Here is a 15220-nt window from a genome sequence, read left to right as displayed (position 1 = left end):
TGATGTCCGACGAGCGTGCCCGATAGCGACAAAGGAGCGGTGATAGGACCGGCGGGACGCGTTAACAATCAATGTTTATTTATAGAGTGTTGGATCGGGATGCGTATGCGTGCGGTGAGCGTTCACTCGGGAGTAACTGACGATCTTGAACGATCGCCCGATGACTGGCGTCTACGGGGGTTCGCACGAGTCTATGACGTCATATGTGGGGCACAACAGATGGCGCCTTGAACGCTGCAGGAGAGAGCGAGGGATCCTTTTAGCGTGGTTGTGGATTCTCTGCTACATGAGTCAGAATAGTATACTTGTCTCGCATGTTCGTGGCAGCATTAGAGAGTTTGAGAATACCGTTTGCAACCAAATGTAAGCGTATTACGCACGTAAAGAAATATCGCATGCTGCGTGAGTTGTTTGGTTTGCGCGGTCTACGTACGATGCGGGGGGGGGGGGGGGGGGGCTGTATGAAAGTACGTCATTTGGTGAGTTTAGCATGCGTTATGATGTTTACGTACCCTAAGAAATAGCCTTGTCAACCAAGACGGCACCCTTGGCTTACACTTCAGCGCGAATTCTCGAGATGGCTACGCTCTCGCTATCGTTGATCGCCAGTAACTTTTGATATGAGCTTTCGCTTTATTTAAACTCACATGAAACGCCAGTTATGAGCGCTTAGCGCGTCCAAATTCCGAGATCGTTCTGAGGCCCAGGGGGACGCGTCGTCATAGACACGATGCGATGGTTGCTAATGAATTGTCTTGATTTGGATATGTTTGGGATAAGGCACCAGACAGCGCCCTGTTTTATAACGTTTTGGTTACAATTGCGTTCTCGTACGGTAAACTAAACGTCTTGAAGGGACGCGCCTTGTAACGTCAGGCAAAGCTTCGTCTTCATCTCGGATGGTACAGAATCTACAGGATTAACAGCTCAGCCTGCGAGACAGTGTTATGGCTTTGAAGAAAAATGTGAACAATAGAGATCGGCAATTGTTTGTGTGAGCAGCGACTGATAACCTTGGTCAAGTGCTTCAACGATATACAGGAGTAAGGGCGTTCAGCTTTTGCCGAGGCGGCAGTAGGAAGATATAAGGCATTTTCTGGCAGGGTATTGTACGTCTCACGTTTCCACAAGAGCTTAGACATTTACCACCCCTTTCTACGGGTTGGCGCCTGTTCGATAAGTTCCCGTACACACCATTTACGAAGCACACACAAAGAGGAGGAGGAGCGTCGACCGGTTTGCTATACACGTAGCTTTGCTTGCACAGTTTACGCTCTTTCGATCGTCGCGTCTGTGAGCTGCATGGAGAAAACTGAGGCTGGGCTCACCGTAAGTACGCGTCGTTTGTGAATACGCACGTTTAGTTTGCAGTGCCGTACAATGTGCCGTATAAGCGATTCCTCGCATCCACGACGCACTGCCTCGCGTTATTGCATCCTGCGATCCACGTTGCACTTTGCTTTTTTTGCTTTTTTTATGCGAAAGCAGTAATGTGCTGAGAAACCGGGCCCGAATTCACAAAGCGCTTCGCTCATAAGTGTCCTTTCTTTCCCATTGTCCGGCCGCCTTCGTTGCGATTACGTTCAGTGTCGGGATTGGTCGGAATTTTCTCTTACGAACAATTCTAGCGTAAGAGCCTTTTGTGAATATGGGCCCAGGTTTGTAAGTGTAGCCATCCCCGAAGTTGCGAGATGCTTCGAGTGCAAGGCGCCGCGGCGCATTCCCTTTACAAGTGTTCATTACGAGTCCAGTAGCGCAAAACGACACGAGGACAAGCAGGTAAACAGTAAGTGCTTGTCCTCGTCTTGTTAAGCGCCACCGTACGTATAATGAATCCATACAAACTAGCCAAGTTTTCAGTTCTATTGCCTTTACAAGCGTTCGCCAAGCTCGATCGCTACAGTGGCCGTGTGGTCACGATATCGCCAGTGTTCATCACAGTGTCCCGTGGCGGGCGAACGCCACCAAGTTAACCCCTTTCGGCCAAATTGTATGCAGTTCGGGGTCGAGAACGTGCAACTGTTAACAACTTATTAATGTGCTTAGCATTTTTTTTGGTAGCAATCGCGACTTCTTGTGACTTTCTAACCGTTTTCGTGGTTCGATCCCCAAGACAGAGCAGTCTAACAGAGTGATAAAAAAAAAGAAAAAAAAAAAACTCATGGTAGTGCGGTAACACCCTGCTGCGGTACCGATGGTACCGGTGGTAAAGGGAACCTTCTCCCGTTCTTCCCTCGCGACAGCTACGGCGTTTCGAGACGCTCTCGTTGTGACGCCGCATGGGGTTCGAAACTGCGTGGTCCTTGGGAAATGGTGCTCCTAAGTGCCACGCATAACACATGGTGGAACGCACTGCCACGAATGACCACCTCCCAGAGCACGCTAAACGCATTCATAGATAGAAATTAACCGAGATGGATTCTGTTTTCTTAAACGAATTTTACAAAAAAGAAAACTATCTGAAATCCGCATAACATGGCATATAGCATGGCAAACCCAATCGCACTTAGTAGAGGCTAGTAGAAAATTTCTCAGTGGCCATCTCTGCGCGTTAGCTTCCAGGCGACGATGTTTAACCCCGCTCGCGTGGCGGCACTGGCTGACGCAGTCGCACTCGCACGACGGGATCGCGATCGAGCAGGGCAGCGAGGAGATGTCGCCCGACGCCGCCAACAGGTACGCCACCAAGAAGACGGTGGCCCAGGGTTGCTACGACGTCGCCCTGCTCACCATGAACGCGGCGCAGCTGAAGCGCGCACTGGAGCAGGGGCACCACCACCCGTTCTACGCGCTCGTCGTTGTGCTGGCCAGCGTCTCCATTGCACTGCAGGTGAGAGTGTGGTCACGAGGAAGCGAGTCGAAGAAGAGTGCGGCGAATTTCGCTTACTGATGTCATAAACAACCTTTCACAGATGGACTGGATGTTCCCGTTGGTTCGTTCGAAACGTGGTTTCCTGCAAGTTTACTACATACCGAAGGCTCTGGCGCTGTGATTGACCAGTTATGAGGTTCCTAAATAAATTTTGAGGTGGCTCCCATTTCCCCTTTCCCTCTTCCCAGCTCCTCTAACGCCCTCCCCTCCAACGTGGAGCACCGCTAGCGCCCTCGTTCCGACCCTGTCAACACACGTCGGACAACAAATAGCTTTCAGTTTCTTCCGTGCTGCATTTACTACGTGTACTCGCTTTGAAACTGTATTTGGTGCAACACATCCTTACTCATATACGCATGTAGGCGTAAATCATGCATTGGAACCTTTCCTAAAAAAAAAAAATGTAATAGACACCACCGCTAACAGGTCGTAATACCACGTGACCGCACTACGCCAATGGCCACGCACAAAGGCGAGATAGCGTGAGGATGAGGGTGGCCGCGGCTACATTACAGAATCGCACTAACTTGAAACTTTTTGTCTGGGGACCCTACCACTTACCATATGACAATAATGGGCAGTACACGGATTCGTATACGGATTCGTGCACGGGTTCGTGGTTGCGTCTTCAGACGTTCCTGTCACATTACTTATTATGCTTTATCTTTCAAAATTGCCAAGCAGAATAAGCGGAACCGGTGGGCTCGATTTTTAAATGTTTGCCGCTTTGCCTCTTTCGCTCATTTTCATTGTTAACGATGGTCGGCGGTCTGTGGTCTACGGTCGGCGGCCGGTAATGGTCGGTGGTCGGACTTGGGATACAGAGGTGTAGAGGGCAAGGACGTGTGCTCTCGCGCGATAGAGCTGTGGGGAAGGCCGGGAAGGAAGGTAACGGGAGCGGAAGCAGGGGAGGGGGGGCGCTGTCGTTCGCTCGTTCGGTCTATTCGCTTACAAAGGCAGTCATCGTCGATGGTTTCTGCGCAATTTGACGTTTATTATGAACAACGACTCGACGCTAATACGCATTGAAAATGAAGCCAGCGAAGCACAGGGGAAATTATTATTATTATTTTTTGCTGGCATATAGAAATAGTAAGAAATGAAAGTGGCCCGAAAGGACAGCTTGAAGCAGCTGGTAGCCGAATCTGCATTTCCCGCATTACGCGGTGGTTGTCTTTTCGTGCACTTTCATTTGTGTACGTTCACTACTCTACGTTTGTGGGAAGCGGAAATAGATGCGGCCTGTATTCACTTATACTAGTGCAGAATTAGGTAGAGCCAGTTAGAACAAGCAACTTTCGAAATTGCGATCATGGTACCTCAGGCGCTGCCCTCTGGAGGTCATTGTGTCATGGAAAGAATAACTTGGCATTGGATGTTTCGTTTACTGTCTGATGGGGCAGATCAGATAACCGCGGGTCGATTAGGGTACAAAGAAGAACGCGTATACGGTGATTGAATACGATACATGTAAGCAAGTTAGCGAATAGTACTGAGGAAAGCGGCGAATAAGGTGCTCGCAGAAGAAAGGTAATTATAGTGCTTTGCGAGCGGGTTTTCTTGGACAACTGAGTTTTATTTTTTTCTGCGGCGGTGAGCGCGAGTAACTAAATATTCAGATTGCATCAGCGTCTATTAACATTTGATATCCCAACTTATTTGGAAAAGAAGTGTAGAACAATTACCATTATGTTTTTATTCCCGCAAATTATTGCGCATTATATCTGATTTTTAAATATATCGTAACGGGGAACGCCAGGCGCCATGGCCATTTCTTTAGTTCTCCCGCTATATAGACGCCATTTTCTACCGCCTCGCACTTCTTCAACCTCTTCCCTCCCTCACAGATTACCACCTTACTGGTGCTGTTCCCAGTTTGACCGTAACAACATATAATGTGTGCGGCTTCTCACTCTCTCACGTCTGGATCGAAAAAGAGACTTTTCCTCAACACGTACGTGTGCCAGTTTCGAACATAGTTATCTGAACAGGTGATGACGAACGGAATCGAAAGCATAGAAGACGGTATTCAAGCGCCAAAACTCAAACGAACACCGTGAACGGAGTTGATGAGCGCGGTTCGGCTTCGGCAAGCAATGGAGTTGTAGGCAAGACAAAAAAAAAATGCTTCAGGATCCACCTCATGACGACTGTTGACGGTAATGCGTTAGCATTGAATCAATATAGCAACACAACGTATTGTCACCGTCGAAACGAGTTACGTATGAGGCCCGCACAGCAGCGGGACTCCTCTTTCGCGATTCTTTAAGAAGACTGCGCCATCTAGCGCCGCCGCCACGAAGCCTGGGCGTTGTCTCCGGAATGCATGGCGTGCCGGTGCGTGTGAGCGCTGAGGGACGCGTCATGCGGCAGCCGGGCTCCTCTCTCTCGAGCTTCTTTTTGGACACGCTGCGTCATCTGGCGACATTGCGGGGAACTCCGCGAGTGGCCTCCGAGACGAGAAGCGTGGCGCGTCGGTGGGTTCGAACGCTGAGAATTGTTCACTGAGTGCCGCAAACTTCATGGCGCATGCTCAGTCCACGTTGGCGAGAGGTTCACTAAAGAGCAGCGTGTACCCAGTGCATTAATGACGCAGCTCGTTTAAGCGTTGGTGTGAAAGGCGTTCGTTCAAAGGCAGCACATACTCAGTGCATTTGTGGTGTAGCCCGCTAATGCGTCGGGTTGTTGTCCTTGAAGAACCCTTTGGACGTGGGTTCCGAGCACGTTCAGCATCGGTGAAATTTAAGGGATCTTTTTCGTACTTGTAGAGCCGCACATTCCCAGTGGCACGTATCTAGTTACCAAAGTTGGCATCAAAGACGTTCAGTGAACAGCAGCACACAGCTGCTGGCACATGCCCAGTGGTCCAAGTTGACATCAGAGACGTTCATTGGAGACCAGCATAGAACAAGTGGCACATACTTAGCACTCCAAGTCGGCGTCATAGAGTTGCTTCGCACAGCAGTACCTACCTAGTTCCGCGTCTACAGTGACCAATGTCGGTGTGATAGAGGTTTGTAGAAGAGCGGTACGTATGCACACATTGTCACATACCCAGTGACGTAGATTGGTGCAGGGGTTGGTATCGAGCCCTGTTACCTCAGCACAGCAGTCCGATGCGCTACCCACTCGACCACAGACTATCCATTGAGCCAGGTAGGAGGGAAAACGGTTAGAACCAAACATATGCAATCATAGATATATAGATAGCCCCCGGAAAGTGCGTGACGCGCTCTAAGAATGCGAACGCATTAATACAGTTTGCCTTTGGTGACATTACAACAAACGATTAGGACGAAGACATTAATTCGAGCTGGTTGGTCTATCCATTGGCATTCTATCTAAGTAGTGCTAAATAATGTGCAGAAACTATCGTCCGCGATCCTTAGCGTAAGCGAAGAGCCTGAGTAAACGAACGAACAAATGGGTGATCGAACGAAACAAAGAGCAAAAGCGAGAGAGCGAACGAACGAACCAGCGCTTTCCTTCCCGAGTCCACTCACCGACCATGGAACATGACAGACCTCCGACCAACCACGAAAACGGTGAAATTGGCAAAGAAGTCTATTCGCTTTCAAAGCCAAGGACAAACATATTGCAACGAAGGAAGATCGTTGTTACCCTTCTTATTACAAACATAAATCAGCGCTAACACAAGGGACATAGAAAGAATTGCCCGACATGCAGCGCTCATGTTGTGCACTTTTTTCTTCGTCCCTTGTGTTAGCGCTTAGTTCAGTTTGTAACAAGGAATCAATTGCAACTAGCCCAATTTACAGTACCTTATATGCGCCCTTGCGCTGTGTGTGTGTTTGTGCTTCTTACAGGCACGTCCATTCTTGTCTTCTTGGCTCTACTTAGAATCGAAGCTAGGGCGAGTATACTCGGGCTTGGTATAATTAAAGGGTTAAAGCTGCCGTATACAAATGCCTGCCCGTCACACGCTCTTTCATCACATGTTCCTAAGGTTGTCGTTGGTATCCTGCTGATCGTGCTCGGATGCCTGGACCTAGGCAAACCGCGCCAACGGGGCCCTGCCATAGTGCTCAACAACGTGGCGACGGCGTTCGTCATGTCGGTGACGATCGTGAACGTCCTCGCCGCATCGTTCGACCTGAGCCACAGCGACTACGAATCTCGGACACCGACGGCTTTTGCCGGAACCGAGTTGAACAACGAGCTCACAACGCAGGGCCTTTGACGCCTCCGTCTATTGCTCCTGGATAATTCGGCTGTAGACAGCCTATCGAAGGTGTATCAATAAAGCTACGCTTCCATTTTCTTTATCCATTGAGTGATGTGCCTTTCAAGGCTGGAGCGAGCATACAGTACGTCATCAGAGGGACACAAAAGAGAGAAAAATCATACAGAAAATCCACTGGCGTTGTCTAAGTATGCGTAAGCTTGCGCCACCTGCTGATCTCGACGCAACCCGGTGGCGGGCTTCTATTTACGCCCAAGCCCAGTGCATGGCGCTCGACTGCTGCGCCGCCATGCGCCGCTAGCGCGTACCACGTTTCTGGGGTACCACGCTGGGATAATCGTTGGGCATGGAGGGTTTCTCGCACCATGAGCCATATCATCGCTACATATCAAGCGTCTTTTTCTTCTTTACGTCACTATCACTATGTTTCTGCTTTTCCAACCGAAAGAATGGCAAGGCGCCGGCGCCACACACGACGCATATTATAAACTATCGCGCGACGTCCAGGAGTAAAAAAAAAAGAAGAAAAAAGATCACGCAGAAGTTTCTCTGAGGGTTGCCTAAGTATGCGTAAGCATTGTGCCACTTGCTCTTCTCCGCGCAGCCCGGTGTCATCACCAATGTTATGTAACTTGATTAGGCCATTACTAACGACAGCGCAGTGGCGACACGAACTGGTGCCGACGGCGGCGTATGGAGCGTTGATGACGCAAGCAAAGTGCTGCAGGTAGAGGAGCCAGGTGATGACGTTCCGATCATTATAAGGCGTTATCGTTCTTTAGCGCCTTATCCATCCGCGTCGAGCAATTATGAATCATGAACGTACTCAGGCGGCGGCTTAGCATGGAACCGGCACGCGGGCCGCACCTTGAAAGTCATCTGCGATGCTCACAAAGAGTGCCGACTGCTCACAGCTTCGCGCTCTGTGTTCTCGCCGCTCACTTAGCGCTGAAGAGACGTGCGCGCCCGTAACTTGAAAGCAACCTGCGAAAGTGACAGAGTGAGGCGTGTGCTGAGAGCACCGTCCGCGCTGTATACTCGCCGCTTCGTTGGCGTTGAAGCGAGAGGCAGCGCGAAGGCAAATTCGCTCGCATCTCGAAAGGGGTCGTCTTATCAAGGGACGGACGGAGGGGCGGTTTTCTCGTTGGATAAGCCTACAAATGTTTACGCATTTAAAATGAACACTTACCTAACTTAATTACTGCTCAAACCCTGCGAATGCGGGCTGGGCCGAGCATAGTGCGCGCCCAGGCAACAGCCAGGGACGTAAAGCCAAACACCTAGAAGGATCTAGGGCGTGTGCAGTGGCGCTTCCGCGAAAAAGTACCTAGAAACGTGGTACGTGCGGGAGGCGCATGGCGGCGCAGCGGTGAGCACTGGGGTTCGACATAAATGTAGGCGTAAATAGAAACACGCAGCCTGGTGTCGTTATCAATCTTATCAAACTTGATCCGACCAGTATAATTACTTATCAACCATTATTGGTAGTTATCAATCTTATCGGACAAGATCCAACTCTTATCAACTCTTATCGGTCGTTGTCAACCTTATCTGACTCAAGCCGGCCCTTATCAGCCCTTATCGGTCGATATCATACTTATTGAGATCGATCCGTTCCTTAAGTTATCAAACCTTATCTGCCCTTGTCAACCTTATAGTACTTTATTCGACCCTTATCAGTCCCTATCAACCTTATCAGAATTGCTCCGACCACTATCGCTCTTTAGCACCTTATATATCTGCGTCGAACCATTATCAACCGTGATGAGACCGATATAACCCCTCATCACTCCTTATCATCCTTATAAACTCACTGACTGCTTGTACGTCAGTTTCGCGCAACGCGAAGCGCTTGAGCCTTAAGAGAACGGTGGCATTTCGGTCGGCGATGGAACGCCCCAACGGAAGGCGCATTCCGCGATCACCGAAACGCATCGGGGACCTGGCGTGTTTCGCATTAGGCTTTCGCAACGTAGGAGTTTTTCTGATGTCTGTAACGCTCCAACTCAGCTCTACAAGTGGTCGTTTATTCAACCATCACCAAGTCTTTCAACAAAGCCTCCATAGAAACTGTTCTCCTTTGACGTTTGTCTTGTGCCGCCGGTACAACACATTCGTATGGTTCAGATATATTCACCTTCTGTAAGCGCGGGTGTTTAGCCCAGTGGGTAGGACTCTCGGCTTTTCCAACGATCTTTCTAATTTATTTTGTTTTATTTCTATAAAGCCATTCGTCTTACATCACGGATGGACGGGTTTGCTCGTTGAGTAGGCAAAGAAATGCTTACGCATTTAAAATAATGAAGTTGACCCGTATTGGTAAACTACCCTTCCGCAGTACCACAATACAACGACAACTTTCACTGTGGGAGGAACCATGGTAATCAGTCAGGGAAGACCCAAAAACGAAGGACGGGTCGGGTGGTAATCCATGGCAACTCGTCACGACGCCATACATTTAATAGCTCCCACTCGGGCCTATAATTTATTACAAGAAGCTGTTAGTGCGACTGCAAGTGCTCTAAAAATTTGTTCGCCTGCTTTCACTGTTTTCTGGAAAAAAAAGCTAGTTCACTCACGAAGTGTATATTTAGAAAAACAAAATGCCGAAGACGTTAGGAGTGACATGCAGGCAAAAAAAAAAAGAAAAAACTGAGGCATGGGGGTTATTTAGAGCGTATGTGAACGTGCAAAATTAGCTAAATGGAACTGGATAAACGAAAACTGCTAAACACTTGTTTTCAGTCTGTTTGGAGGCGTCAAATGCTCACAAAGCTTTCCCGCTATCCCGGCAAAACCAAGGCACTCCAGCAATGTCATATCTATAGGAAATGGAGGCCATGGTATTGGTGACTAGTCTCACAAGCGGCAAGTATGCAGGTTAATTATGTGCTCTGAAAATAATTACTGAATACGCGTTTTCTCCCGATGTTCCGGTCTCCTCGGTGAACGGTGGGAGGTACGTTGTTTCTGTATTTGAATTGAATTGAATTCTCTGGTACTACGTGCCAAAACCACGATTTGGTTATGAGGCTCGCCGTAGTGAGAGATTTCGGATTAATTTTGACCACCAGGGGATCATTAACGTGCCCCCTATGCAAGGAACACTGGCGTTTTTGCATTTCGCCCCCATCGAAATGCCGCCGTCGCAACCGGGATTTGATCCCGCGACCTCGTGCTTAGCAGCACAGCACCATAGCGCAGCGTGTTAGCCGGCATTCACGAGGTATCTTTAAAAATTTTGCGCATTTCAAAGAAAGGCTGAAAAAATAAATAAACAGGGAAGTTAGTATTGGTGAAATAATCCGATGTTTGTGAACAAGAACCACAAGTTCTGTGTCGAAGATTTTTCTCTAGCGTTACTACTTAAAAATTTAATTAAGCAATCTTCGTTAATTACTCAGCTAGGCGGCTTGAAAAAATGATCGGGACGTGCTTCATATGGCTCAGAACAATACTGCGCCAATTCGACACGCGTAGCGCCTATGTTCTTTTTTTAAATACCTGGCCCAAGGTAGCTGAAACACCCTGTATAGGTATAGTACCGGCCACTAAGTTAACGCGAAGCAAGGACTTATATATGATTCCATTCCGAACGTCGGTCACTATCTCCTCGTGTGTAGGTGCCATAGGCTGAAGGCGACAACTTGTGATTTTTTTTTTGTTTACATTTTACGCTGCAATTGCACGTGTATTTTTCTTCGTGCCAACGCCAAGTAGCTCTTTGCGATTATTGCTGCGTGTGCCCCAAGTTACCTTTACGCCAGAGACACACGAACGAAATGTGAAAGTTCATAGCTTTTGATGAATCGCCTTACGATAGTTTCGTTTCCCATAGGTTACACGATGTGCATTGGATCTGCATATCATCTTTTTTCCCGGCATTTACCGCGGTGACGAATTGAGGGCAATAAGAGCAGTGCTGCGGTGCATTCGCTAACAAGATGCACGAAGCGATGATACGTCAGCATGTACACAGAACAAAACCGAAGGCTAGAAGAGAAAGACAGGATAGAAATAAATACGGAGCAAAAGCCTACTCCAAAGGAGCAGAGCAGCCTCCTTCTTCAAAGCAGGTTGGTGGTGTGACGCTGCGAAAGCTTTTTCTTTTCTTTTGCTTTTATATTGTCTCGAACAACGCTTTAGCTAACTCTGCTTCCCGCAAAAAAAAAAAAAAAAAAATGTCCCTTTTCTCCGTTTGGTCTGGAATCCCACCGTGCCTCCAGTTATTGTAGAAAGTTGAACCGAAAGATTGCATAGCGCGGTGTATACATTTGGCACTCTAATGCAGCGCGCTTTAAAGAAAACCCGCTATCCACCCGTGCACTGCGATCAGTGCTTACTGCATTTTACGTGAGAAACTTAAGAAATCTTGGCGACGGGTACTGTCGCTGCGTTAAGGACGTGAAAAAAAAAAAGCCGCGAAGCTCCAGGACGTCACCAAGGACGCGGTCGCAAACACTTCTTTTCCGGGGAGAGGAAACAGAATGTCGGGACGCCATGGCTGATTACGAGATCATCTTCTGGCGGGAAGCCGGATGCGGCGACGAAGAGACCTCGGCGGAAGTGACCGGCCCTCCGCGCTTCATTGTAGCCTTCGACGGCGTCACATACGTTGTCTCCGGTGTGTCGGCCTGTATTTGAGCACTGCGCGCCACAACGGATCGACGAATTCGAGTTCGTGAACCACGGCCCATAGTTTGAGCAGTAGGTGTCACCGAAGGGGGCGATTGTGGAACTTTCCGAAGACGACATATTTTGTTTCCTGTTTCTTTTGAAGTATAAATGCTCGATCGGAGGTCCCGAAGTAGAAACTGTCGGGGGCACCTCCTAACAGAGAACAAATGAGGGGGGGGGGGGGAGTGGAGGGGAGGTTGCTACAATGGCGGCAACAGTAGCAGTCTATATCATACAAAGGCTGTGCTATTCGGAAAAAAAGAACAGGGGGGGGGGGGGGGCAAAGAAAGGAAAAGAAAAACAGAGCTTTGAATACAAAACTAGGTCGTGGTAGTGTTTGGAACGAGCAACACGGAAAAGTCTTCATCGGGGAAAAAAACAAACAAACAGCGTTTTAGTACAAAACTATGTGGTGTTAGTATGTAAAACAAGCAATGCTGGAAAATATTCGCAGGGAGAAAAAATAAGAAAAGAACAAAAAGTGAGGAACAGTACAATACAAATATATTTTAATCAAGCTTATAATGCACAATAAGAATACTACCAGTTCGGTAATGTGTTAATATAATACCCCTTAGCTTTGCGCCTGATGGATTCAAATACGCATGATTTCATGTCCGACGGGATCGAATTGCGCAATGATATGCGAGAAAACATGCCAGTAAATTTCCCATACTTAGTTTGAGCTTTAGGAAAAAGGAAATTGCGACGTGCGGTAAAGCTTCTGTTATTAATATTAGTGAGCTTAGTACGGGTAAACTTTTAAATACCTAACTCTGAATTTATGAGGCGGTACATTATTAACAGCAGTTTATGACTGAATAACATGCGCAAAGAGATAAGGTTTAGGGAACGAAAAATGGGAGCAGAGGGAGATGTAAACGGTTGAAATGTTATCAATTGTACCGCTTGCTTTTGTACTGCTTGTAGTTGGTGGAGATGCGTGAAGTATGTATTACCCCATGATGAAAGACAATATGAAAGATGACTATGAATTAACTACTATGGGGTCTTTTCCTGCCAAAACCACGATCTGATTATGAGGTACTCCGTAGTGAAGTAAGTTGGATCACCTGTGGCTCCTTAACGCGCACCTAAATCTAAGTACAGGAGTGTTTTCGCATTTCACCTTCATCGAATTGCGGCCGCCATGGCCGAGATTCGATCCCGCGACCTCGTGCATAGCAGCCCAACACCATAGCCACTAAGCATGCAACCACAGCGGGTATCACTGTGAATATATGGGTAATACAAACACAAGATAATATTTGGTTGAAGAAAGGAGCGTGACTTGATAATGACGCGAATGCCAAAATATTTTTTTTATAGAAATTGGGCATGGAGGTTGAATATTAAGTACTCATTTCAGGTAATGCTTAGAAATGTTGTTGATCCAGACATTCTAACTATGTGTTAGAACTAAGGAATCTATGAATAACATTTGCGGGGAATGACATATCATCATTTTTGTCTTCGATGGATTGATGTGTAAGGTGTTTTTTATGCACCATGACTGAACATTAGCCATATCATTGTTCAGGTTGTTTTGTAGTGTGACAAAATTTCTGTCGGATACGAAAATGGTTGAGGCATCACCATAAAGAAGGCACTGCAGTGAGCATGCGTTAATATTTGTGGCAAATCATTAATGAATAATAAAAATAACAATGGTCAATATATTGATCCTTGAGGGATGCCTTTATAAATAATTAATAGACGCTTCTATTAATTAATTTTAGGTGAATATAAGAAACTATTCACTTGGACTATTTGTGGTCGGTCTGTTAGGTAGTGACGAACTAATTGCAAAGGTGGACGAGAAATTCCATAAGATTGTAGTTTGTGCAGTAGGATGAAGTGGTAATTGTATCGTATTGGTCAACTGCTCCGGGCATTGCTCCAAAGGAGCCCCGTTAAGTGTGTTCGCCGCTTGGGAAACTCACTCCAGATCGCGGCGTCGTTCTTTTAGGAGAAAACAACGCGAGAATGTATTGTAATAGAGTTATGTACGATAATGTGTGAGTAAATCCATGCAGTAACTAGAGCAATGCTCAAAATGTCGACATTTTGCAGAAGCAGTTGCCGCCTCTAGGCTTCAGTTGCAATGGGCTCGATGTGACGGTGGCATCCATAACGGTTTGGCGCGTTAAAGCAGGAGTACATAGTGCCTCAATTGAAGAAAGAAGCTCGAGCCACCCTTCAACCGCTTCCTCGTGCTTCGTAAAGAGAAGACAACCTACGAGTAAGATTGCGAAAACAATACAGATTATGAACCTGCGAAGGCAGCCTTGCGCTAATGTACTCGCACGCGACGTGGCAGGCGTTCCAAAGCGGCCGCCTGTGCACCAGTATCTGCGCAACCAGTGAACGCCAAGAATATTTCGCAGTTTGTGAATAAACACGCCTTCCCCGTAATCGCCATTTCGCAGAGTTCCGAGTGCGCCCTGGCACACGCCTACGTGGCCACTCGATCATGAATTCGACGGCGCTTGCCGCAATGAGATGCGCGTGCTTCTAGCAGTTCGTAATGACGACACATGTGCCACACCGTATACCAGCCCATATGTATGTATGTATGTATGTATGTATGTATGTATGTATGTATGTATGTATGTATGTATGTATGTATGTATGTATGTATGTATGTATGTATGTATGTATGTATGTATGTATGTATGTATGTATGTATGTATGTATGTATGTATGTATGTATGTATGTATGTATGTATGTATGTATGTATGTATGTATGTTGTTGGCATTGCGGGGACGAGCGAAGAAATTTTTTGGACAAAGCTAAAGATTGCCCCGTTATAGACGGTGAAAATCCCTCCCATATCGGAGCTAATATTCGGAACTAGATGAGGCATGTGTGTGCTGCAGCTAAAAAATCCGGAGACCACTCAGCACATCCTAGTGGAATGCGAAGGGATTCACCCAGCGAGAACCTTAGGTAACGTACATCTTCCAGACTCGCTTGGGTTTAAAGTGGACAGAAGCGTCAATTGGTATGCAGTCGAGATAAGCAAGAGACAAAGAGACGTTTAAGGTATTGGTGAAAAAAAAAAAAGCAGGGAAGAGATTGATATATCACTGCAGTGTAATAAAGCTGCTGTAAAATGAGCAATTTTCGAATTTCCTCTAGAGTATGTACCTTTCTTTTTTTCGGCGTTCCTTGCAATTTGAGCTCTGCCCTCCTTATGTCATCCAACTGCATGGTGCAAGTTCCGTTTGTTGTTATCATTTCCCTTTCCTCGGAAACGTTGTCTTAGAATGTGTGTCGGTTATGTTCCAGACAAATACGTAGGTGGAGACGTTTCATTCTTATTTCATTTCTTTCGGAATGAAGCACGTTGCAAAAGGGATTTTTGGCAGAGTAAGAACGTACCCTCAGATTCCCTCCACCTCTTCCTGCCGCTACACACGCACTCGCGTCCGCGACGACTCCGACTAATTCCACTGATTTCCT

At 47.2% G+C, this 15220-nt stretch overlaps 1 protein-coding gene across 1 annotated transcript; it reads left to right on the top strand.

The window, feature by feature from the left end:
* The first annotated feature begins 772 nt into the window (after positions 1–772).
* LOC126528263 (ninjurin-2-like) lies at positions 773–7158 on the top strand. Its single transcript, XM_050176153.3, has 3 exons — positions 773–1329; positions 2609–2830; positions 6840–7158. The coding sequence occupies exons 1-3, from the start codon at positions 1303–1305 to the stop codon at positions 7071–7073; spliced, it is 483 nt and encodes a 160-aa protein (XP_050032110.2). The 5' UTR covers positions 773–1302; the 3' UTR covers positions 7074–7158.
* The last annotated feature ends 8062 nt before the right edge of the window (positions 7159–15220 follow it).

This window comes from Dermacentor andersoni, chromosome 9 (assembly GCF_023375885.2).
Source record: "Dermacentor andersoni chromosome 9, qqDerAnde1_hic_scaffold, whole genome shotgun sequence".
Taxonomy (NCBI): domain Eukaryota; kingdom Metazoa; phylum Arthropoda; class Arachnida; order Ixodida; family Ixodidae; genus Dermacentor; species Dermacentor andersoni.
This window is presented reverse-complemented; position numbering and strand designations above follow the sequence as displayed.

What these genes read in the sequence shown, in the direction of transcription:
- LOC126528263 (XM_050176153.3), top strand. Translation starts at nt 1,303, where the DNA reads ATGGAGAAAACTGAGGCTGGGCTCACC. An exon ending in AAACTGAGGCTGGGCTCACC is followed by an intron (nt 1,330 to 2,608) that starts GTAAGTACGCGT and finishes TGGCTGACGCAG; the next exon opens with TCGCACTCGCACGACGGGAT. An exon ending in GCGTCTCCATTGCACTGCAG is followed by an intron (nt 2,831 to 6,839) that starts GTGAGAGTGTGG and finishes CATGTTCCTAAG; the next exon opens with GTTGTCGTTGGTATCCTGCT.